This window comes from Oncorhynchus keta, chromosome 37 (assembly GCF_023373465.1).
Source record: "Oncorhynchus keta strain PuntledgeMale-10-30-2019 chromosome 37, Oket_V2, whole genome shotgun sequence".
Lineage (NCBI taxonomy): Eukaryota > Metazoa > Chordata > Actinopteri > Salmoniformes > Salmonidae > Oncorhynchus > Oncorhynchus keta.
This window is the reverse complement of record NC_068457.1, coordinates 19,180,656-19,205,647: the sequence shown is the minus strand read 5'-3', so window position 1 is coordinate 19,205,647 and position 24,992 is coordinate 19,180,656. Positions and strand designations below refer to the sequence as shown.

The 24,992-nt window shown below is 54.3% G+C and overlaps 1 protein-coding gene and 1 long non-coding RNA gene across 2 annotated transcripts in view; both read left to right on the top strand.

Annotated features, from left to right (window-relative positions):
* The first annotated feature begins 318 nt into the window (after positions 1 to 318).
* LOC127916728 (uncharacterized) lies at positions 319 to 6,642 on the top strand. Its single transcript, XR_008095749.1, has 3 exons — positions 319 to 498; positions 1,015 to 1,197; positions 6,593 to 6,642. It is a non-coding gene; the product is annotated as an uncharacterized LOC127916728 (long non-coding RNA).
* Positions 6,643 to 7,085: 443 nt separating this feature from the next.
* LOC127916600 (28S ribosomal protein S9, mitochondrial-like) overlaps positions 7,086 to 24,992 on the top strand; it is a 29,686-nt gene continuing 11,779 nt past the window's right edge. Inside the window, exons 1-7 of the mRNA XM_052498905.1 lie at positions 7,086 to 7,780; positions 7,869 to 7,899; positions 8,110 to 8,189; positions 23,202 to 23,287; positions 23,365 to 23,419; positions 24,041 to 24,209; positions 24,421 to 24,533. Coding sequence (XP_052354865.1) covers positions 7,283 to 7,780; positions 7,869 to 7,899; positions 8,110 to 8,189; positions 23,202 to 23,287; positions 23,365 to 23,419; positions 24,041 to 24,209; positions 24,421 to 24,533 — 1,032 coding nt within the window. The 5' untranslated portion in view covers positions 7,086 to 7,282. The remainder of the gene's footprint in view (positions 7,781 to 7,868; positions 7,900 to 8,109; positions 8,190 to 23,201; positions 23,288 to 23,364; positions 23,420 to 24,040; positions 24,210 to 24,420; positions 24,534 to 24,992) is intronic.

Genomic DNA, 24,992 nt, shown 5'->3' with positions numbered 1-24,992 from the left:
TGGCCAGGTCGCAATTGTATATGAGAACTTGTTCTCAACTTGCCTACCTGGATAAATAAAGGTGAAATAGATCAAATAAATAAATAATTCCTATCTGTTCAACTAATTGTAGGATGCAACCAAGGGACTGAAAAACCTATACATTTATTCTAGTTATTCTATGGATTTATCAAATACGGTTATTGTTTTGTTGAATCAAATACGTTGTACCCGAATTTTGCCAGATATACTGTGAGAAATGTGATGGAGTAACATTGTAACAGTTACATTGTAACACAAATGCATTTGCTATCGACGTACTTCCTGTTTTCACGAGAGCGTCGTACAGCAAACATGGCGGCCTCCAGTGGAAAAACCGTGGGATATTTTCTTTGGAAATTCGAAAATTGCTGCTTCAATTTTAACACAGTCTCGTCAAATTTAACTGGCCAGGTAATGCCAAGAGTTTAATTCGGTATGTTTTCACGGTAATGTCAACGGGGTTGAGCTGCAGAGAAGGTGAGTCGTCCCTGAAATAGCTCAGCGTTAGTAGCAATGCGCTGCCTTGTCAACTAGCTCACATGTAAACTGTAAGACAGACAGCTAGCTAAGTAGCTAGTTGACTCTCTAGATATTGTTCTTCTTGTCTCAACATGCATGCCATAGTGAACATAGCTAGCTACATGAACATAATGGACATACAATTCGCAATATTTTGGTTGAATAGAACCGTAGTTAGCTAAGCCTCACAGAGCTTGTTTACGTAGCTAGCTAACGTTTTACTACGTTCAATGTTAGTCCCATTTACTAGTGGATACCTTGCTGTCAAATGTACATCAGTTGGTCTATTTGTCAATGCCAAATCTCACCGTTTCAGACTAACTTAATGCACCTAAAAGATCAGAGACTGTCTATTAGCCCAGATAACTAACATTCATCCATCCCTGTGATACCAAGGCCCTGGGTTATTAAAGCACCAGTTCTATACTACAGTATGTATCCTAACATAAGAACCTCTTCTCTCCCACACCTCAGGTGCTGTCCAGACAGCTATATGTGAGTGCTGTTCTCCACAGGAAGAACCTGGCTGCAGCGGGCCCAGAGATGTTCTCAGAGGAGTTCATCAAGAAGCAGGTGGAGGAGTTCAACATCGGGAAGAGACATCTAGCCAACATGATGTGAGAGGACCCTGAGACCTTCACTCAGGGGGACATTCATGTAAGAAAGACTGCAGTTATGTCTAACGAGGGGTGTACAACTCCTGTCTTTCATAGAGGGATGCAGTGTAAACCCTAGATGGATGTAGTGTAATGCAGTTTTTTGTCCTTACCCTACAATCAGAGACGGATTCATACCTCAATAAGTCTATGTGTCCACCATCAACTCAATTGAGATATACATTTGGCTCGGCAATGTTAAGAAAGGTGGCACCTTATTTGGGGTAAATACATTATGCTTTCTTTCTCAGAGGAGATGTCACATGTCTTTAAGGTGGTTTTCCAGCCATATTAGTTTAATTCCCCAACAGTAGTTGAGAATCGTCTCTGGTCTGTCTCTGGTCTGTCTCCGCATGCCATCAGCAGCATCTGGTGGAGCCAATCACACAGACACACTCTAACAGTCACCAGCAGGGGCCAGCACTGTGTAATGTGCTGTGTCCACTGTATTAGCAACGACTGATACACACACATCCCATGTTTTATTCATTACGAAGGAAGAATGCATTAGCTTCGTTTGCCCCACTCATTTAGTTTGATTTCCCATGATTCTTCACTTGCCGGCGGTCTCTAACCATCGTTCTATTTAATGAACAGAACTGTTAGCACTTACCAGTGGGCTGTGTAAAACAGTTTGTGGTCATATGCATGTCCTTAAAACACCTAGGTGATGGGGTAAGGAAGTTTAATTGAAAATAACAGAAAGGCCGGCGCACTGAATTTGCCCCCAATTACCACCTTTAATGACAACGTTTCGATCCAACACTGATCTTCATCAGGTCAAGCAGACCGCGTTATCCCATCTCCTAATATATCCACATTTTACCTCACAGAGCCATTACACATACGACGCATAGTGGGTGTAGATGCTATACAAAATATGCCCATTCAAAAAACAACACTTTATGCATATTCAATAAACAGAGAGGTACATGTTGGCATCAATAATTACATTCATATGTACAATCAGGCCGGGTTGGAAGCTAGACAGCAGTAAGGGAAAATTATGTTCAAAAGTGTAAAACACCCACCTACATTACCATGACATGTGGGATGCACGGTGGTCGTGCCAATCATTGCAGAGTGACCTACTTCAAAACAACTTGTGTACCTCTACTATTCTGGTGTCCAGAAGATGTGCACACATATAGTCATTATGAAAATAAACAATAAGACCTGGATCTGATCACACAGACAGACTCAGCAGGGGCCTGTAATGTGCTGTGTCCACTGTATTAGCAACACCTGATACACACACATCCCATGTTTTATTCATTACGAAGGAAGAATGCATTAGCTTCGTTTGCCCCACTCATTTAGTTTGATTTCCCATGATTCTTCACTTCCCGGCGGTCTCTAACCATCGTTCTATTTAATGAATAGAGCTGTTAGCAGTGGGCTGTGTAACAGGAAGTGACATGGAGCGTACCGTCCTCAGAAGAGTGGAGGAGGGAGAGATGTGGAAAATGGGGAGACTGGACAGGGGGTGAGGGAAATTAGGGAGACGGGTGAGGGAAATGAGGGAGACTGGAGAGGGAAATGAGGGAGACTGGAGAGGGAAATGAGGGAGACTGGACAGCGAATGGGGTACCACTGGAGGGGTAATTAGGGGAAAAGTAGGAGTAATGGGGCGCACTGGAGGGGTAATTAGGGGAAAAAGAGGGGTAATAGGGACCACTGGAGGGGTAATTAGGGGAAAAGGAGGGGTAATGGGGACCACTGGAGGGGTAATTAGGGGGAAAGGAGGGGTAATGGGGACCACTGGAGAGGTAATTAGGGGAAAAGGAGGGGTAATTAGGGGAAAAGGAGGGGTAATGGGGACCACTGGAGGGGTAATTAGGGGAAAAGGAGGGGTAATGGGGACCACTGGAGGGGTAATTAGGGGAAAAGGAGGGGTAATGGGGACCACTGGAGGGGTAATTAGGGGAAAAGGAGGGGTAATGGGGACCACTGGAGGGGTAATTAGGGGAGACTTGCTCCTGTGTGTTATTGTTGACTCTGGTTCAGTTGATGTGACATTCCTAGTAGCGCAAACAATGCAAGTGTAAGCAGGTGAGATAATTAAAGTGAAACTTAGTTTCTAAATTAGGCACTGGGCAGAAACTATTGTGTAGCAGTACTCTCTTTAAGTTGTTTTATTGACATCGATGGAGTTCAGACCGAGTGGAGGAATCTAGAGTGCTGTGAACAACACATTGAAATCTGTGGCAGGGAGATGGTCTCTCCCTTTCCCTTCTCTCTGTCTCTCCCTAGGGGACTCTGCCATATTGCAGCCTAGGGTATGAAATTAACAGGTGCTGCCTTCATCTGGCACAGTGTTCCACTCTCCTCCTCCCGTCTTCTTCTTTTTACCTCCCCCTCACCTGCCTCTCTCTCTTCCACCTCTCTCTCTCTCTCTCTCTCTCTCTCTCTCTCTCTCTCTCTCTCTCTCTCTCTCTTTGATTCCCCTCGTCTTGACAGCCCAAAAGGCTGCAACATGCTCTCTCCTTCCAGCACCTGTTCCCTCTTAATTGAGCAGCCAGAGTGAAGCAGGAAAATAAGTTAAAGATGAGGGAGAGGAGGGATGAGCAGACTGGCTGGAGAAGAGTGGCAGGGTGGACACGACCTGTCTGTCCCCCTCTCCTCCCACACACACACACACACCTTCAGACTCCCCCCCCACACACACACACACGCCTTCAGCCAACCCCCCCACACACACACACCCTGTCAAGAGTAGTGCCATCTGTAGCAGCACTAATGACCTGGCTCCACTCTGCTGCCTTCACAAGGAGACTGGCTGTGAGTGTGTGAACTTAGGGTGAACTGGTGACTCTAGTCTGTCCTCTGGTTCCTGTCACCTAGCTGTTTGTTTGTTCTCTCTCCCCTCTAACTTTCACTGCTGTTCTCTAGGAACTTCCCTCTAGCCTTTATCTGAACTCTTAAAAGACTTGAGTGTCTCCTCTCTAACCTGTTAGCTAGCCTGGATGCTACTATCATTTATCCCTGTTCAGAGCTGGCTGTTTAAACTAAATGTTTCTCCCTGTTCAGAGCTGGCTGTTTAAAAAAGTCTTTAGACTCTGTCAATCACCACATCGTCATCGGCAGACTCGATAGCCTTGATTTCTCAAATGATTGCCTCACCTGGTTCACCAACTACTTCTCTGATAGAGTTCAGTGTGTCAAATCGGAAGGCCTGTTGTCCGGGCCTCTGGCAGTCTCTATGGGGGTGCCTCAGGGTTCAATTCTTGGACCGACTCTCTTCTCTGTATACATCAATGATGTCGCTCTTGCTGCTGGTGAGTCTCTGATCCACCTCTACGCAGACGACACCACTCTGTATACCTTCTTTGGACACTGTGTTAACAACCCTCCAGATGAGCTTCAATGCCATGCAACCCTCCTTCCGTGGCCTCCAATTGCTCTTAAATACAAGTAAAACTTAATGCATGCTCTTCAACCGATCGCTACCTGCCCGCCCGTCCAACATCACTACTCTGGACGGCTCTGACTTAGAATATGTGGACAATTACAAATACTTAGGTGTCTGGTTAGACTGTAAACTCTCCTTCCAGACTCACATCAAACATCTCCAATCCAAAGTTAAATATAGAATTGGCTTCCTATTTCGCAACAAAGCATCCTTCATCCTACCGATCCTCAACTTCGGCGATGTCATTTACAAAATAGCCTTCAATACCCTACTCAATAAATTGGATGCAGTCTATCACAGTTCCATCCATTTTGTCACCAAAGCCTACCCACCACTGCGACCTGTACGCTCTCGTTGGCTGGCCCTCGCTTCATACTCGTCGCCAAACCCACTGGTTCCATGTCATCTACAAGACCCTGCTAGGTAAAGTCCCCCCTTATCTCACCTCACTGGTCACCATAGCAGCACCCACCTGTAGCACACAGGTATATCTCTCTGGTCACCCCCAAAACCAATTCTTCCTTTGGCCGCCTCTCCTTCCAGTTCTCTGCTACCAATGGCTGGAAAGAACTACAAAAATCTCTGAAACTAGAAATACTTATCTCCCTCACTAGCTTTAAGCACCAGCTGTCAGAGCAGCTCACAGATTACTGCACCTGTACATAGCCCACCTATAATTTAGCCCAAACAACTACCTCTTTCCCTACTGTATTTATTTATTTTGCTCCTTTGCACCCCATTATTTCTATCTCTACTTTGCACATTCTTCCACTGCAAATCTACCATTCCAGTGTTTTACTTGCTATATTGTATTTACTTCTCCACCATGGCCTTTTTTGCCTTTACCTCCCTTATCTCACCTCATTTGCTCACATTGTATATAGACTTATTTTTCTACTGTATTATTGACTGTATGTTTGTTTTACTCCATGTGTAACTCTGTTGTTGTATGTGTCGAACTGCTTTGCTTTATCTTGGCCAGGTGGCAATTGTAAGTGAGAACTTGTTCTCAACTTGCCTACCTGGTTAAATAAAGGTGAAATAAATACAATTAAAATTAAAAACTAAAGGTTTCTCCCTGTTCAGAGCTGGCTGTTTAAACTAAAGGTTTCTCCCTGTTTAGAGCTGGCTGTTTAAACTAAAGGTTTCTCCCTGTTTAGAGCTGGCTGTTTAAACTAAAGGTTTCTCCCTGTTTAGAGCTAGCTGTTTAAACTAAAGGTTTCTCCCTGTTTAGAGCTGGCTGTTTAAACTAAAGGTTTCTCCCTGTTTAGAGCTGGCTGTTTAAACTAAAGGTTTCTCCCTGTTCAGAGCTGGCTGTTTAAACTAAAGGTTTCTCCCTGTTTAGAGCTGGCTGTTTAAACTAAAGGTTTCTCCCTGTTTAGAGCTGGCTGTTTAAACTAAAGGTTTCTCCCTGTTTAGAGCTGGCTGTTTAAACTAAAGGTTTCTCCCTGTTTAGAGCTGGCTGTTTAAACTAAACGTTTCTCCTTGTTTAGAGCTGGCTGTTTAAACTAAAGGTTTCTCCCTGTTTAGAGCTGGCTGTTTAAACTAAAGGTTTCTCCCTGTTTAGAGCTGGCTGTTTAAACTAAACGTTTCTCCTTGTTTAGAGCTGGCTGTTTAAACTAAACGTTTCTCCCTGTTTAGAGCTGGCTGTTTAAACTAAAGGTTTCTCCCTGTTTAGAGCTGGCTGTTTAAACTAAACGTTTCTCCTTGTTTAGAGCTGGCTGTTTAAACTAAAGGTTTCTCCCTGTTTAGAGCTGGCTGTTTAAACTAAACGTTTCTCCTTGTTTAGAGCTGGCTGTTTAAACTAAACGTTTCTCCTTGTTTAGAGCTGGCTGTTTAAACTAAAGGTTTCTCCTTGTTTAGAGCTGGCTGTTTAAACTAAACGTTTCTCCTTGTTTAGAGCTGGCTGTTTAAACTAAAGGTTTCTCCCTCCATCTTGATGATGTGTTAATGATATTTGGCTTCTCTCCTGTTTCTGTTCCAGAGAAGCATTGCATACCCGTTCCCCTCATACCCGTTCCCCTCATACCTGTTCCCCTCATACCCGTTCCCCTCATACCCGTTCCCCTCATACCCGTTCCCCTCATACCTGTTCCCCTCATACCTGTTCCCCTCATACCCGTTCCCCTCATACCCGTTCCCCTCATACCCGTTCCCCTCATACCCGTTCCCCTCATACCCGTTCCCCTCATACCTGTTCCCCTCATACCCGTTCCCCTCATACCCGTTCCCCTCATACCTGTTCCCCTCATACCTGTTCCCCTCATACCTGTTCCCCTCATACCTGTTCCCCTCCGGCCTGTTCCCCTCCGGCCTGTTCCCCTCCGGCCTGTTCCCCTCATACCTGTTCCCCTCCGGCCTGTTCCCCTCCGGCCTGTTCCCCTCCGGCCTGTTCCCCTCCGGCCTGTTCCCCTCCGGCCTGTTCCCCTCCGGCCTGTTCCCCTCCGGCCTGTTCCCCTCATACCTGTTCCCCTCCGGCCTGTTCCCCTCATACCTGTTCCCCTCCGGCCTGTTCCCCTCATACCTGTTCACCTCCGGCCTGTTCCCCTCATACCTGTTCCCCTCATACCTGTTCCCCTCATACCTGTTCCCCTCATACCTGTTCCCCTCATACCTGTTCCCCTCATACCTGTTCCCCTCATACCTGTTCCCCTCATACCTGTTCCCCTCATACATGTTCCCCTCATACATGTTCCCCTCATACCTGTTCCCCTCATACCTGTTCCCCTCATACCTGTTCCCCTCATACCTGTTCCCCTCATACCTGTTCCCCTCATACCTGTTCCCCTCATACCTGTTCCCCTCATACCTGTTCCCCTCATACCTGTTCCCCTCATACCTGTTCCCCTCATACCTGTTCCCCTCATACCTGTTCCCCTCCGGCCTGCTCCCCTCCGGCCTGTGCCCCTCCGGCCTGTTCCCCTCCGGCCTGTTCCCCTCCGGCCTGTTCCCCTCTGGCCTGTTCCCCTCCGGCCTGTTCCCCTCCGGCCTGTTCCCCTCCGGCCTGTTCCCCTCCGGCCTGTTCCCCTCCTGCCTGTTCCCCTCCTGCCTGTTCCCCTCCTGCCTGTTCCCCTCCTGCCTGTTCCCCTCATACCTGTTCCCCTCATACCTGTTCCCCTCATACCTGTTCCCCTCCGGCCTGTTTGACAATAAAGCCAAACCACTGATGAGGGTAAGACTTCCTCCCTGTCTCATGTATGTGTATTTACTCAGAAACGTCATATTCATTTGTGATTCAAAATCTTCATCTTTTCTTCCAGCATCCGGATGAGGAGTTTCCAAAACAGAGAGGTAGGTCCTTTTTAAATAGATTTACAACTGAGATGGATTGTTCTCCTATGGTAATTTTCACTGTGTGAGAGCTGCACTTTCACAACATCACCAACAGGGGGACTTGAGTCTTTTGCTCAATCTCTAACTGATTGGGCTAGACAAAGTAAAGTGGTTTACACCAATGGCCTAACTCTCTCTCATATATATATATATATATATATCCTCTAGCTGTCCAATGGGGCGCAGATAGACGGCCATTCCACTTTCTGTTCTACACAGGAAAGCAGTCCTACTACTCTCTAATGCACGTGAGTACTGGGTGTATGAGTGAGATAGACCGGGAGGAAAAAGACTGAGGGGGGATGTTTTTCTGGAGGTAGAAAGCCCCCAGTCTTCACCTCCAGGGCCCTATTTATGAGAGAGAGAGGCTTCTGATCCCCAGGGAAAGGTGCTCCTGTCACATCCCATTTCACACACACAGCCAGAGCTACAGCTGAATACAGCAGGAAGGCCGGGTGAGGAGGGAGGGAAGGGTGAGGAGGTATGGAGAGCGATGTGGATGGAGGTGGGATGGTGAGAGTAGGAGCAGTGTGAGAGGAAGGGGGGTGTTTGGGAGAGGTGGGTTGTGGAAGGTAGGGAGGGGTGCAGACAGGCAGGGGGCGTGACTGTGTCTGTGACGGGCCCCTCTGTCCCCGTCCTAAATCGTGTTTCAGGCCTGGCTCGGTGACTACCATGGCTGATAGTCAGGCTTTGTGCCTGGATGAGAGCTGCTCTGCCCTGGGGATTTCACCAGAGAGGTAGAGGGTCCCTGGAGACCGGTGCTGTAGATTAGCTACCCACCTCTACCCACTCAGCTTACCCTCCATCCCTCCATCTTCTGTATTTTTCCTTCACACCCGCTCGTTCTCCCTCTTTACCTCCCTCTTGTTTATATGGTTGATTTGACCGAGGACAGAGGTGTGTTTCTCCGGCAGATAAGAAGTGTGTGTAACCTGGCAATATTTTTGTCTTCTTGTCAACCCCCCCATCCCTTCCCATGCCCTGCAGCAACTCCTGGCTCCCTGCTGTTACTTTAAATAGGGATGTCAGACCAGACGTGTCTGAGAGGGAGGGAGGGAGGGCTGTCTGTCTGAGGGAAAACTACTCTCTTTCTCTCAATTCGATTTTAAGTGCTTCATTGGCTTGTGAAACATATGTTAACTAGATAATAAACAAAAGTCAAATAACCAATCAAAAATAACAGTAAACAGTACACTCTACTGCTCTCTCTCTCTCTCTTCTCTTCTCTGTGACGGGGAACTCACCCCCTCCACTCTTTTGGCTTTTCTCTCTCCACCCCTCCCCCTCTCAGCCCGGACCCCTGTAGTGCAACTCGACCATGTACAACAAACACCCCAGTGTGCCTTGCAGGGGAGAACTGAGTCTGAGATTAAAAGGGGGACGGGTCACTACACCCTCTGTTTCCCCCTCTTTCTATGCGTCTCTCTCACTTCACAACGTATTGTTTGATACCTCTGGAAGAATCACAATCCCAACATTTGAGTGTTAATTAACTCTGCAAACACACATCTACTTACATGTGCACAGTACTGTATTTACAGCCACAACACCTCCCCCCGACCCCATAATACACCAAGTCATTGGGGTGTACAGCTGGCTGTGTGTATGAGGAAGAGGTTTCCAGGTTGAGTGCTCTGTGGTTCTGTTGGGTTTATCCCCCTCACTGCTGAGGGGAACCAGGGGTACCTGACTACCCCCTACCCACTGCTGAGGGGAACCAGGGGTACCTGACTGCCCCCTACCCTCTGCTGAGGGGAACCAGGGGTTCCTGACTACCCCTACCCACTGCTGAGGGGAACCAGGGATACCTAACTACTCCCTACCCTCTGCTGAGGGGAACACGGGGTACCTGACTACCCCCTACCCTACCCACTGCTGAGGGGAACCAGTGGTGTCTGACTACCCCCTACCCTACCCACTGCTGAGGGGAACCAGTGGTGTCTGACTGCCCCCTACCCTACCCACTGCTGAGGGGAACCAGGGGTACCTGACTGCCCCCTACCCTACCCACTGCTGAGGGGAACCAGGGGTACCTGACTGCCCCCTACCCTACCCACTGCTGAGGGGAACCAGGGTTACCTGACTACCCCCTACCCTACCCACTGCTGAGGGGAACCAGTGGTGTCTGACTACCCCCTACCCTACCCACTGCTGAGGGGAACCAGTGGTGTCTGACTACCCCCTACCCACTGCTGAGGGGAACCAGTGGTTCCTGACTCCCCCCTACCCTCTGCTGAGGGGAACACGGGGTACCTGACTACCCCCTACCCTACCCACTGCTGAGGGGAACCAGTGGTGTCTGACTACCCCCTACCCTACCCACTGCTGAGGGGAACCAGGTGTACCTGACTACCCCCTACCCACTGCTGAGGGGAACCAGTGGTTCCTGACTCCCCCCTACCCTCTGCTGAGGGGAACACGGGGTACCTGACTACCCCCTACCCTACCCACTGCTGAGGGGAACCAGTGGTGTCTGACTACCCCCTACCCTACCCACTGCTGAGGGGAACCAGGTGTACCTGACTACCCCCTACCCACTGCTGAGGGGAACCAGGTGTACCTGACTACCCCCTACCCACTGCTGAGGGGAACCAGGTGTACCTGACTACCCCCTACCCTACCCACTGATGAGGGGAACAAGGTATACCTGACTACCACCTACCCTACCCCCTGCTGAGGGGAACCAGGGGTTCCTGACTGCCCCCTACCCTACCCTCTGCTGAGGGGAACCAGGTGTACCTGACTACCCCCTACCCACTGCTGAGGGGAACCAGTGGTGTCTGACTAGCCACTACCCACTGCTGAGGGGAACCAGTGGTGTCTGACTACCGCCTACCCACTGCTGAGGGGAACCAGTGGTTCCTGACTACCCCCTACCCTACCCACTGCTGAGGGGAACCAGTGGTGTCTGACTACCCCCTACCCTACCCACTGCTGAGGGGAACCAGTGGTGTCTGACTACCCCCTACCCACTGCTGAGGGGAACCAGTGGTTTCTGACAACCCCTACCCTACCCACTGCTGAGGGAAACCAGTGGTTCCTGACTCCCCCCTACCCTCTGCTGAGGGGAACACGGGGTACCTGACTACCCCCTACCCTACCCACTGCTGAGGGGAACCAGGTGTACCTGACTACCCCCTACCCTACCCACTGCTGAGGGGAACCAGGGGTACCTGACTACCCCTTACCCACTGCTGAGGGGAACCAGTGGTGTCTGACTGCCCCCTACCCTACCCACTGCTGAGGGGAACCGGGGGTACCTGACTGCCCCCTACCCTACCCTCTGCTGAGGGGAACCAGGTGTACCTGACTACCCCCTACCCTACCCACTGCTGAGGGGAACCAGGGGTACCTGACTACCCCTTACCCCCTGCTGAGGGGAACCAGTGGTTTATGACTACCCCCAACCCTACCCACTGCTCAGGGGAACCAGTGGTTCCTGACTCCCCCCTACCCTCTGCTGAGGGGAACACGGGGTACCTGACTACCCCCTACCCTACCCACTGCTGAGGGGAACCAGTGGTGTCTGACTAGCCGCTACCCACTGCTGAGGGGAACCAGTGGTGTCTGACTACCGCCTACCCACTGCTGAGGGGAACCAGTGGTGTCTGACTACCCCCTACCCTACCCACTGATGAGGGGAACAAGGTATACCTGACTACCACCTACCCTACCCCCTGCTGAGGGGAACCAGGGGTTCCTGACTGCCCCCTACCCTACCCTCTGCTGAGGGGAACCAGGTGTACCTGACTACCCCCTACCCACTGCTGAGGGGAACCAGTGGTGTCTGACTAGCCACTACCCACTGCTGAGGGGAACCAGTGGTGTCTGACTACCGCCTACCCACTGCTGAGGGGAACCAGTGGTTCCTGACTACCCCCTACCCTACCCACTGCTGAGGGGAACCAGTGGTGTCTGACTACCCCCTACCCTACCCACTGCTGAGGGGAACCAGTGGTGTCTGACTACCCCCTACCCACTGCTGAGGGGAACCAGTGGTTTCTGACAACCCCCTACCCTACCCACTGCTGAGGGAAACCAGTGGTTCCTGACTCCCCCCTACCCTCTGCTGAGGGGAACACGGGGTACCTGACTACCCCCTACCCTACCCACTGCTGAGGGGAACCAGGTGTACCTGACTACCCCCTACCCTACCCACTGCTGAGGGGAACCAGGGGTACCTGACTACCCCTTACCCACTGCTGAGGGGAACCAGTGGTGTCTGACTGCCCCCTACCCTACCCACTGCTGAGGGGAACCGGGGTACCTGACTGCCCCCTACCCTACCCTCTGCTGAGGGGAACCAGGTGTACCTGACTACCCCTACCCTACCCACTGCTGAGGGGAACCAGGGGTACCTGACTACCCCTTACCCCCTGCTGAGGGAACCAGTGGTTTATGACTACCCCCAACCCTACCCACTGCTCAGGGGAACCAGTGGTTCCTGACTCCCCCCTACCCTCTGCTGAGGGGAACACGGGGTACCTGACTACCCCCTACCCTACCCACTGCTGAGGGGAACCAGTGGTGTCTGACTAGCCGCTACCCACTGCTGAGGGGAACCAGTGGTTCCTGACTACCCCCTACCCTACCCACTGCTGAGGGGAACCAGTGGTGTCTGACTACCCCCTACCCTACCCACTGCTGAGGGGAACCAGTGGTGTCTGACTACCCCCTACCCACTGCTGAGGGGAACCAGTGGTTTCTGACAACCCCCTACCCTACCCACTGCTGAGGGGAACCAGTGGTGTCTGACTACCCCCTACCCTACCCACTGCTGAGGGGAACCAGTGGTGTCTGACTACCCCCTACCCACTGCTGAGGGGAACCAGTGGTTTCTGACAACCCCCTACCCTACCCACTGCTGAGGGAAACCAGTGGTTCCTGACTCCCCCCTACCCTCTGCTGAGGGGAACACGGGGTACCTGACTACCCCCTACCCTACCCACTGCTGAGGGGAACCAGGGGTACCTGACTACCCCCTACCCTACCCCTGCTGAGGGGAACCAGGGGTACCTGACTACCCCTACCCTACCCTCTGCTGAGGGGAACCAGGGGTACCTGACTACCCCCTACCCTACCCACTGCTGAGGGGAACCAGGGGTACCTGACTACCCCCTACCCTACCCTCTGCTGAGGGGAACCAGGGGTACCTGACTACCCCCTACCCTACCCACTGCTGAGGGGAACCAGGGGTACCTGACTACCCCCTACCCTACCCTCTGCTGAGGGGAACCAGGGGTACCTGACTACCCCTACCCTACCCACTGCTGAGGGGAACCAGGGGTACCTGACTACCCCCTACCCACTGCTGAGGGGAACCAGGTGTACCTGACTACCCCCTACCCTACCCTCTGCTGAGGGGAACCAGGGGTACCTGACTACCCCTACCCTACCCACTGCTGAGGGGAACCAGGGGTACCAGACTACCCCCTACCCACTGCTGAGGGGAACCAGAGGTACCTAACTACCCCCTACCCCCTGCTGAGGGGAACCAGTGGTTTCTGACAACTCCCTACCCACTGCTGAGGGTAGCCAGGGATACCTAACTACCCCCTACCCCCTGCTGAGGGGAACCAGTGGTTTCTGACTACCCCCTACCCTACCCACTGCTGAGGGGAACCAGTGGTTCCTGACTCCCCCCTACCCTCTGCTGAGGGGAACACGGGGTACCTGACTACCCCCTATCCTCCCCACTGTTGAGGGGAACCAGTGGTGTCTGACTACCCCCTACCCTACCCACTGCTGAGGGTAACCAGGGATACCTAACTACCCCCTACCCCCTGCTGAGGGGAACCAGTGGTTTCTGACAACTCCCTACCCACTGCTGAGGGTAGCCAGGGATACCTAACTACCCCCTACCCCCTGCTGAGGGGAACCAGTGGTGTCTGACTACCCCCTACCCTACCCACTGCTGAGGGGAACCAGAGGTACCTAACTACCCCCTACCCCCTGCTGAGGGGAACCAGTGGTTTCTGACAACTCCCTACCCACTGCTGAGGGTAGCCAGGGATACCTAACTACCCCCTACCCCCTGCTGAGGGGAACCAGTGGTTTCTGACTACCCCCTACTCACTGCTGAGCGGGAACCAGGTGTACCTGACAACCCCCTACCCTACCCACTGCTGAAGGGATCTAGGGGTCCTGACTACCCCCTACCCACTGCTGAGGGGAACCAGTGGTTCATGACTCCCCCTACCCTCTGCTGAGGGGAACACGGGGTACCTGACTACCCCCTATCCTCCGCACTGGTGAGGGGAACCAGTGGTGTCTGGGGAACCAGTGGTGTCTGGTGTTCCTGACTACCCCCTACCCACTGCTGAGGGGAACCAGGTGTACCTGACGACCCCCTACCCACTGCTGAGGGAAACCAGGTGTACCTGACTACCCACTACCCACTGCTGAGGGGAACCAGGTGTACCTGACGACCCCCTACCCTACCCACTGCTGAGGGGAACCAGGTGTACCTGACTACCCCCTACCCACTGCTGAGGGGAACCTGGTGTACCTGACGACCCCCTACCCTACCCACTGCTGAGGGGAACCAGTGGTTCTTGACTACCCCCTACCCTACCCACTGCTGAGGGGAACCAGTGGTGTCTGACTACCCCCTACCCTACCCACTGCTGAGGGGAACCAGTGGTGTCTGACTACCCCCTACCCACTGCTGAGGGGAACCAGTGGTGTCTGACTACCCCCTACCCTACCCACTGCTCAGGGGAACCAGTGGTGTCTGACTACCCCCTACCCACTGCTAAGGGGAACCAGTGGTGTCTGACTACCCCCTACCCACTGCTGAGGGGAACCAGGTGTACCTGACGACCCCCTACCCACTGCTAAGGGGAACCAGGTGTACCTGACTACCCCCTACCCACTGCTGAGGGGAACCAGGTGTACCTGACTACCCCCTACCCTACCCACTGCTGAGGGGAACCAGGTGTACCTGACGACAGCCTACCCTACCCACTGCTGAGGGGAACCAGGTGTACCTGACTACCCCCTACCCCCTACCCTTCCCACTGCTGAGGGGAACCAGTGGTGTCTGACTACCCCCCTACCCTACCCACTGCTGACGGGAACCAGGTGTACCTGACTACCCCCTACCCTACCCACTGCTGAGGGGAACCAGTGGTGTCTGACTACCCCCTACTCTACCCACTGCTAAGGGGAACCAGTGGTGTCTGACTACCCCCTACCCTACCCACTGCTGAGGGGAACCAGGTGTACCTTACGACCCCCTACCCACTGCTGAGGGGAACCAGGGGTTCCTGACTACCCCCTACCCAATGCTGAGGGGAACCAGGTGTACCTGACTACCCCCTACCCTACCCACTGCTGAGGGGAACCAGGTGTACCTGACTACTCCCTACCCACTGATGAGGGGAACCAGGTGTACCTGACTACCCCCTACCCACTGCTGAAGGGAACCAGGGGTACCTGACTACCCCCTACCCTACCCCATGCTGAGGGGAACCAGTGGTTTCTGACAACCCCCTACCCTACCCACTGCTGAAGGGATCCAGTGGTCCTGACTACCCCCTACCCACTGCTGAGGGGAACCAGGGATACCTAACTACCCCCTACCCCCTGCCGAGGGGAACCAGTGGTTTCTGACTACCCCCTACCCTACCCACTGCTGAGGGGAACCAGTGGTGTCTGACTACCCCCTACCCACTGCTGAGGGGAACCAGTGGTTCCTGACTCCCCCCTACCCTCTGCTGAGGGGAACATGGGGTACCTGACTACCCCCTACCCTACCCACTGCTGAGGGGAACCAGTGGTGTCTGACTACCCCCTACCCACTGCTGAGGGGAACCAGTGGTGTCTGACTACCCCCTACCTTACCCACTGCTGAGGAGAACCAGTGGTGTCTGACTACCCCCTACCCACTGCTGAGGGTAACCAGGGATACCTAACTACCCCCTACCCTACCCACTGCTGAGGGGAACCAGGGGTTCCTGACTACCCCCTACCCTACCCACTGCTGAGGGGAAGCAAGTGTACCTGACTACTCCCTACCCACTGATGAGGGGAACCAGGTGTACCTGACTACCCCCTCCCCTACCCACTGATGAGGGGAACCAGTGGTTCCTGACTACCCCCTACCCACTGCTGAGGGGAACCAGGTGTACCTGACTACCCCCTACCCTACCCACTGCTGAGGGGAACCAGTGGTGTCTGACTGCCCCCTACCCTACCCACTGCTGAGGGGAACCAGTGGTTCCTGACTACCCCCTACCCTACCCACTGCTGAGGGGAACCAGTGGTGTCTGACTGCCCCCTACCCTACCCACTGCTGAGGGGAACCAGTGGTGTCTGACTACCCACTGCTGAGGGGAACCAGTGGTGTCTGACTACCCCCTACCCACTGCTGAGGGTAACAAGGGATACCTAACTATCCCCTACCCCCTGCTGAGGGGAACCAGGGGTACCTGACTTCCCACTGCTGAGGGGAACCAGGTGTACCTGACTACCCCCTACCCTACCCACTGCTGAGGGGAACCAGGGGTTCCTGACTACCCCCTACCCTACCCAATGCTGAGGGGAACCAGGTGTACCTGACTACCCCATACCCTACCCACTGATGAGGGGAACCAGGTGTACCTGACTACCCCCTACCCACTGCTGATGGGAACCAGGTGTACCTGACTACCCCCTACCCACTGCTGAGGGGAACCAGGTGCTCCTGACTATCCCCTTCCCTACCCTCTGCTGAGGGGAACCAGGTGTACCTGACTACCCCCTACCCACTGCTGAGGGGAACCAGGTGTACCTGACTACCCCATACCCTACCCACTGATGAGGGGAACCAGGTGTACCTGACTACCCCCTACCCACTGCTGATGGGAACCAGGTGTACCTTACTACCCCCTACCCACTGCTGTTGGGAACCAGGTGTACCTGACTACCCCCTACCCACTGCTGAGGGGAACCAGGGGTTCCTGACTACCCCCTTCCCTACCCACTGCTGAGGGGAATCAGGTGTACCTGACTACCCCCTACCCACTGCTGAGGGGAACCAGGGGTTCCTGACTACCCCCTTCCCTACCCTCTGCTGAGGGGAACCAGGTGTACCTGACTACCCCCTACCCTACCCACTGCTGAGGGGAACCAGTGGTGTCTGACTACCCCCTACCCTACCCACTGCTGAGGGGAACCAGGTGGACCTGACTACCCCCTACCCTACCCACTGCTGAGGGGAACCAGGTGGACCTGACTACCCCCTACCCACTGCTGAGGGGAACCAGGTGTACCTGACTACCCCCTTCCCTACCCACTGCTGAGGGGAACCAGCGGTCCTGACATCCCCCTACCCTACCCTCTGCTGAGGGGAACCAGGTGTACCTGACTACCCCCTACCCTACCCACTGCTGAGGGGAACCAGTGGTGTCTGACTACCCCCTACCCTACCCACTGCTGAGGGGAACCAGTGGTGTCTGACTACCCCCTACCCTACCCACTGCTGAGGGGAACCAGGTGGACCTGACTACCCGCTACCCTACCCACTGCTGAGGGGAACCAGGTGGACCTGACTACCCCCTACCCTACCCTCTGCTGAGGGGAACCAGGGGTTCCTGACTACCCCCTACCCTACCCTCTGCTGAGGGGAACCAGGTGTACCTGACTACCCCCTACCCTACCCTCTGCTGAGGGGAACCAGGGGTTCCTGACTACCCCCTTCCCTACCCTCTGCTGAGGGGAACCAGGTGTACCTGACTACCCCCTACCCTACCCTCTGCTGAGGGGAACCAGGTGGACCTGACTACCCCCTACCCTACCCTCTGCTGAGGGGAACCAGGTGGACCTGACTACCCCCTACCCTACCCACTGCTGAGGGGAACCAGGTGGACCTGACTACCCCCTACCCTACCCTCTGCTGAGGGGAACCAGGGGTTCCTGACTATCCCTACCCTACCCACTGCTGAGGGGAACCAGGTGGACCTGACTACCCCCTACCCTACCCTCTGCTGAGGGGAACCAGGTGGACCTGACTACCCCCTACCCTACCCTCTGCTGAGGGGAACCAGGGTTCCTGACTACCCACTACCCTACCCACTGCTGAGGGGAACCAGGTGGACCTGACTACCCCCTACCCTACCCTCTGCTGAGGGGAACCAGGGGTTCCTGACTATCCCTACCCTACCCACTGCTGAGGGGAACCAGGTGGACCTGACTACCCCCTACCCTACCCTCTGCTGAGGGGAACCAGGGGTTCCTGACTACCCACTACCCTACCCACTGCTGAGGGGAACCAGGTGGACCTGACTACCCCCTACCCTACCCTCTGCTGAGGGGAACCAGGTGGACCTGACTACCCCCTACCCTACCCTCTGCTGAGGGGAACCAGGTGGACCTGACTACCCCCTACCCTACCCTCTGCTGAGGGGAACCAGGGGTTCCTGACTACCCACTACCCTACCCACTGCTGAGGGGAACCAGGTGGACCTGACTACCCCCTACCCTACCCTCTGCTGAGGGGAACCAGGTGGACCTGACTACCCCCTACCATACCCTATGCTGAGGGGAACCAGGTGGACCTGACTACCCCCTACCCTACCCTCTGCTGAGGGGAACCAGGGGTTCCTGACTACCCACTACCCTACCCACTGCTGAGGGGAACCAGGTGGACCTGACTACCCCCTACCCTACCCTCTTCTGAGGGGAACCAGGGGTTCCTGACTACCCACTACTCTACCCACTGCTGAGGGGAACCAGGTGGACCTGACTACCCCCTACCCTACCCTCTTCTGAGGGGAACCAGGGGTTCCTGACTACCCGCTACCCTACCCTCTGCTGAGGGGAACCAGGGGTTCCTGACTACCCCCTACCCTACCCTCTGCTGAGGGGAACCAGGGGTTCCTGACTACCCCCTACCCTACCCTCTGCTGAGGGGAACCAGGTGGACCTGACTACCCCCTACCCTACCCTCTGCTGAGGGGAACCAGGTGGACCTGACTACCCCCTACCCTACCCTCTGCTGAGGGGAACCAGGGGTTCCTGACTACCCCCTTCCCTACCCTCTGCTGAGGGGAACCAGGTGGACCTGACTACCCCCTACCCTACCCTCTGCTGAGGGGAACCAGGGGTTCCTGACTACCCCCTACCCTACCCTCTGCTGAGGGGAACCAGGGGTTCCTGACTACCCCCTACCCTACCCTCTGCTGAGGGGAACCAGGGGTTCCTGACTACCCCCTTCCCTACCCTCTGCTGAGGGGAACCAGGGGTTCCTGACTACCCCCTACCCTACCCTCTGCTGAGGGGAACCAGGGGTTCCTGACTACCCCCTACCCTACCCTCTGCTGAGGGGAACCAGGGGTTCCTGACTACCCCCTACCCTACCCTCTGCTGAGGGGAACCAGGGGTTCCTGACTACCCCCTACCCTACCCTCTGCTGAGGGGAACCAGGGGTTCCTGACTACCCCCTACCCTACCCTCTGCTGAGGGGAACCAGGGGTTCCTGACTACCCCCTACCCTACCCTCTGCTGAGGGGAACCAGGTGGACCTGACTACCCCCTACCCTACCCTCTGCTGAGGGGAACCAGGTGGACCTGACTACCCCCTACCCTACCCACTGCTGAGGGGAACCAGGTGGACCTGACTACCCCCTACCCTACCCTCTGCTGAGGGGAACCAGGTGGACCTGACTACCCCCTACCCTACCCTCTGCTGAGGGGAACCAGGTGGACCTGACTACCCCCTACCCTACCCTCTGCTGAGGGGAACCAGGGGTTCCTGACTACCCACTACCCTACCCACTGCTGAGGGGAACCAGGTGGACCTGACTACCCCCTACCCTACCCTCTTCTGAGGGGAACCAGGGGTTCCTGACTACCCACTACCCTACCCACTGCTGAGGGGAACCAGGTGGACCTGACTACCCCCTACCCTACCCTCTTCTGAGGGGAACCAGGGGTTCCTGACTACCCCCTACCCTACCCTCTGCTGAGGGGAACCAGGGGTTCCTGACTACCCCCTACCCTACCCTCTGCTGAGGGGAACCAGGGGTTCCTGACTACCCCCTACCCTACCCTCTGCTGAGGGGAACCAGGTGGACCTGACTACCCCCTACCCTACCCTCTGCTGAGGGGAACCAGGTGGACCTGACTACCCCCTACCCTACCCTCTGCTGAGGGGAACCAGGGGTTCCTGACTACCCCCTTCCCTACCCTCTGCTGAGGGGAACCAGGTGGACCTGACTACCCCCTACCCTACCCTCTGCTGAGGGGAACCAGGGGTTCCTGACTACCCCCTACCCTACCCTCTGCTGAGGGGAACCAGGGGTTCCTGACTACCCCCTACCCTACCCTCTGCTGAGGGGAACCAGGGGTTCCTGACTACCCCCTACCCTACCCTCTGCTGAGGGGAACCAGGTGGACCTGACTACCCCCTACCCTACCCTCTGCTGAGGGGAACCAGGGGTTCCTGACTACCCCCTTCCCTACCCTCTGCTGAGGGGAACCAGGGGTTCCTGACTACCCCCTACCCTACCCTCTGCTGAGGGGAACCAGGGGTTCCTGACTACCCCCTACCCTACCCTCTGCTGAGGGGAACCAGGGGTTCCTGACTACCCCCTACCCTACCCTCTGCTGAGGGGAACCAGGGGTTCCTGACTACCCCCTACCCTACCCTCTGCTGAGGGGAACCAGGGGTTCCTGACTACCCCCTACCCTACCCTCTGCTGAGGGGAACCAGGGGTTCCTGACTACCCCCTACCCTACCCTCTGCTGAGGGGAACCAGGGGTTCCTGACTACCCCCTACCCTACCCTCTGCTGAGGGGAACCAGGTGGACCTGACTACCCCCTACCCTACCCTCTGCTGAGGGGAACCAGGGGTTCCTGACTACCCCCTACCCTACCCTCTGCTGAGGGGAACCAGGGGTTCCTGACTACCCCCTACCCACTGCTGAGGGGAACCAGGGGTTCCTGACTACCCCCTACCCTACCCTCTGCTGAGGGGAACCAGGGGTTCCTGACTACCCCCTACCCTACCCTCTTCTGAGGGGAACCAGGGGTTCCTGACTACCCCCTACCCTACCCACTGCTGAGGGGAACCAGGGGTTCCTGACTACCCCCTACCCTACCCTCTGCTGAGGGGAACCAGGGGTTCCTGACTACCCCCTCCCCTACCCTCTGCTGAGGGGAACCAGGGGTTCCTGACTACCCCCTACCCTACCCTCTGCTGAGGGGAACCAGGGGTTCCTGACTACCCCCTACCCTACCCTCTGCTGAGGGGAACCAGGGGTTCCTGACTACCCCCTACCCTACCCTCTGCTGAGGGGAACCAGGGGTTCCTGACTACCCCCTACCCTACCCTCTGCTGAGGGGAACCAGGGGTTCCTGACTACCCCCTACCCTACCCTCTGCTGAGGGGAACCAGGGGTTCCTGACTACCCCCTCCCCTACCCACTGATGAGGGGAACCAGGTGTACCTGACTACCCCATACCCTACCCACTGATGAGGGGAACCAGGTGTACCTGACTACCCCCTACCCTACCCACTGATGAGGGGAACCAGGTGTACCTGACTACCCCCTACCCTACCCACTGATGAGGGGAACCAGGTGTACCTGACTACCCCATACCCTACCCACTGATGAGGGGAACCAGGTGTACCTGACTACCCCCTACCCACTGCTGATGGGAACCAGGTGTACCTTACTACCCCCTACCCACTGCTGTTGGGAACCAGGTGTACCTGACTACCCCCTACCCACTGCTGAGGGGAACCAGGGGTTCCTGACTACCCCCTTCCCTACCCACTGCTGAGGGGAATCAGGTGTACCTGACTACCCCCTACCCACTGCTGAGGGGAATCAGGTGTACCTGACTACCCCCTACCCTACCCTCTGCTGAGGGGAACCAGGGGTTCCTGACTACCCCCTCCCCTACCCTCTGCTGAGGGGAACCAGGGGTTCCTGACTACCCCCTACCCTACCCTCTGCTGAGGGGAACCAGGGGTTCCTGACTACCCCCTACCCACTGCTGAGGGGAATCAGGTGTACCTGACTACCCCCTACCCTACCCTCTGCTGAGGGGAACCAGGGGTTCCTGACTACCCCCTCCCCTACCCTCTGTTGAGGGGAACCAGGGGTTCCTGACTCGGGACTCTGGAGCCTCTGATGTTGGAGGATTTCATTCTCATATTCCTCAGAGCTTTACTATGTAAGGGCTCACTGGTGAAGACAAATCAAAACCATGCTAACAGGGTGCTGCTTATTGAATTTGAAGAACTAGACTAGTGAATTGAGTATAAAATACAAGTATAGAAGGCATCCATTACTCTTCTATATCTCTTTCTCTCTGTATGACTGGCTTGTCTCCCACTATCCTCCTCTTTTTCATCCAGGCCTCTATACCTCAATCATTTCCCAGCCATTGTTGGGCCAAGTGTTCACAAATGTGTAACGCCAAACCCCCTCACACCACCACCTGCCCTCCCTTTTTATGAAGATTATTTTATTACTTATTTTTTTGTGACACAAATTGGTTTTTGCTTGATGTTTGCTCCCTCCCCTCTCTCTCTCTGTCTCTCTGTGGTGGAGTGGCGGCGGATTAGACTCCACTCTATCAAGAAGGAATTAAACAAACATCTGCTGAATAATGGACAGGGAAATTAGTTCTCACCCGGTCGCGTGGGGGAAGGGGGGTTTGGGACGTGACCATAATGCTAGGCTGCTGGTCCGGGTCAGGTCTGGGCCCTCTACCACCAGCCTTAATGTACTGTACCACGCTTGATGGGCTAATGCCAAGCTCGTGGGCTCCATGCCTATTTAGATAAGCGTGCCCGCAGACAGCGAGTAGCTCGCCCTCTCGCTCTTCATGTCGGCTTCTTGGGGAGAAAGGGGGAGTAAGCTTCAGCCCAAGTGCTCCCCAATTCAATTTTCCCACCCAATTAAATCCAGCCAAGGATGGGGACAGATATGGGATCTGCTTTCATAATGGAGAATTCTCTGTCTTTCTTTATCTCGTGTGTGTGTGTGTGTGTGTGTGTGTGTGTGTGTGTGTGTGTGTGTGTGTGTGTGTGTGTGTGTGTGTGTGTGTGTGTGTGTGTGTGTGTGTGTGTGTGTGTGTGTGTGTGTGTGTGTGTGTGTGTGTGTGTGTGCTCGCGCACACGCTCCAGAGTATACAGTGCATTCCATACGGGTCTTTTCTTGATACACCACAAATACACATTGTTAATACTGAGTGAAAGGTTCATAGACCATAGAGTGTTCCATGTTGTTTAATCTGGTCGTCTGTGTCCTTCTGTCCCATTCAGGACACCTTCACTAAAGCCCTGGCAGTAGAGAAGCACCAGGACCGTCTGAGAGGAAAGGACCTCTTCACCCAGGATGCCAAGCAGATGTGAGGATAGTTGTTTTCACAGAGCAGTGAAACAAGTTCACCAGTGAATGTTGATACGCATGTGTGTGTGTGTTCAGTTCTCTGAAAGAAGAGCTGGAGGAGTTGTTGGTGGAGACCCTCTCAGAACACGATGTAAGAAGGAACTCTTTTAATGCCGTCCAGATATCTGGTCCCTCTCCCTGGTCTCTCTCCCTGGTCCCTCTCACTGGTCTCTCTCCCTGGTCTCTCTCCCTGGTCTCTCTCACTGGTCCCTCTCCCTGGTCCTCCATCATCATTTATTTCATCTGTAGTCTAATAAACTGGATGGTTTCCTGGGTCGTGACTCCAAGTTTACTTCCATATGATGGTTATTATATCAATATTTGCAACATTTGGAAAGCTTACCGACAACTTTGCTGTTTCCATCATGCCTTCCAGTATTTGTATCTGACATGTTCTTAACTCACATAGAAGGTTGACTGGAAACCTGGTTGTTGGCATGCTAGATACTGTATTACTGGTAGGATGCAGTTCACCTGGTCACCACAGGAGGATGCTGTTTAGACACTGAACAGAGCCCTCAACGCCAATAGAAAGTAGGCGTGTGTGCTTATGTACTTACGCTCCGGGGTGACGTTTCCCCTACTGATCCAGGGTCAGCTTCCCCTCCCCCAATCCTAACCTTTGCCATTAGTCGGGGAAATGATCAACTGACCCAAGATCAGCGTCTAGGGGCTACTCCTGTTCTTCCATGTTGCGTGTGTCTCTCGTCAGTATGCACAGTTCATCCAGCTGATGGAGAGGTTGCTGTCTCTGTCCTACTGCTCTGTGGAGGAGGACTTTGTCCAGCGCTACTGCAGACAGCTGGAGATCCAGTCCTCCAAGCAGCAGGTCCAGCCCCTTCAATACGACCAGCACGGAGTGGCTTACAGCACCGGAGATGGTAAACAGCAATCAATTAATACGACTGGGCTTTTATCAATCAATGGATCAATATGTTACGAGTAGCATTTATTTACATTTGTCTTAAAGCAGTTGACAGAAACCCGGGTCTAATCTTTCCCTTTCAAAGAATGACCTACAGTCATTGGTTGACCAGGGCTTCATGGTAGAAGAGGGAGATCGGGGATAATAAGTTGTGTGTGTCTCTCCAGGCAGAAGGAAGACCGCTACGGGTACTGTCCTACTGAGAGACAGCGGTTCAGGATCCATCAGCATCAACGGGACAAACTATGTCCACTACTTCCCTGTCCTGCAAGACCGGTCCGTATCCCTTCCCAGTAGACATCCACCGTAATGTTTTCAAATAGCATGTGCTTTCAGACCAGTACTGATGAAGTTGGAGACAAATCAGAGAGGAAGCTTTAGAGGATTGACATGGCTCGTTAGTGCTTCCTCTCCCACCGAAGAAATCACAAGTCCCTGCTTCTTTCCACACTCCTCTCCCCGTCCTTCCTTAGCGTGCACGCCGTGCCACGTGCACACTCAAAACGTGCACGCCGTGCCTCGTGCACTCTCAAAACGCTGTTGAAAAGTATCTTTATGTTGCACCTCACTGCGTTTATAGCCTCTTTTATTTATCTGGGATATAGCAGCGTTAATTACACAACTGTGTGTGTGTGTGTGTGTGTGTGTGTGTGTGTGTGTGTGTGTGTGTGTGTGTGTGTGTGTGTGTGTGTGTGTGTGTGTGTGTGTGTGTGTGTGTGTGTGTGTGTGTGTGTGTGTG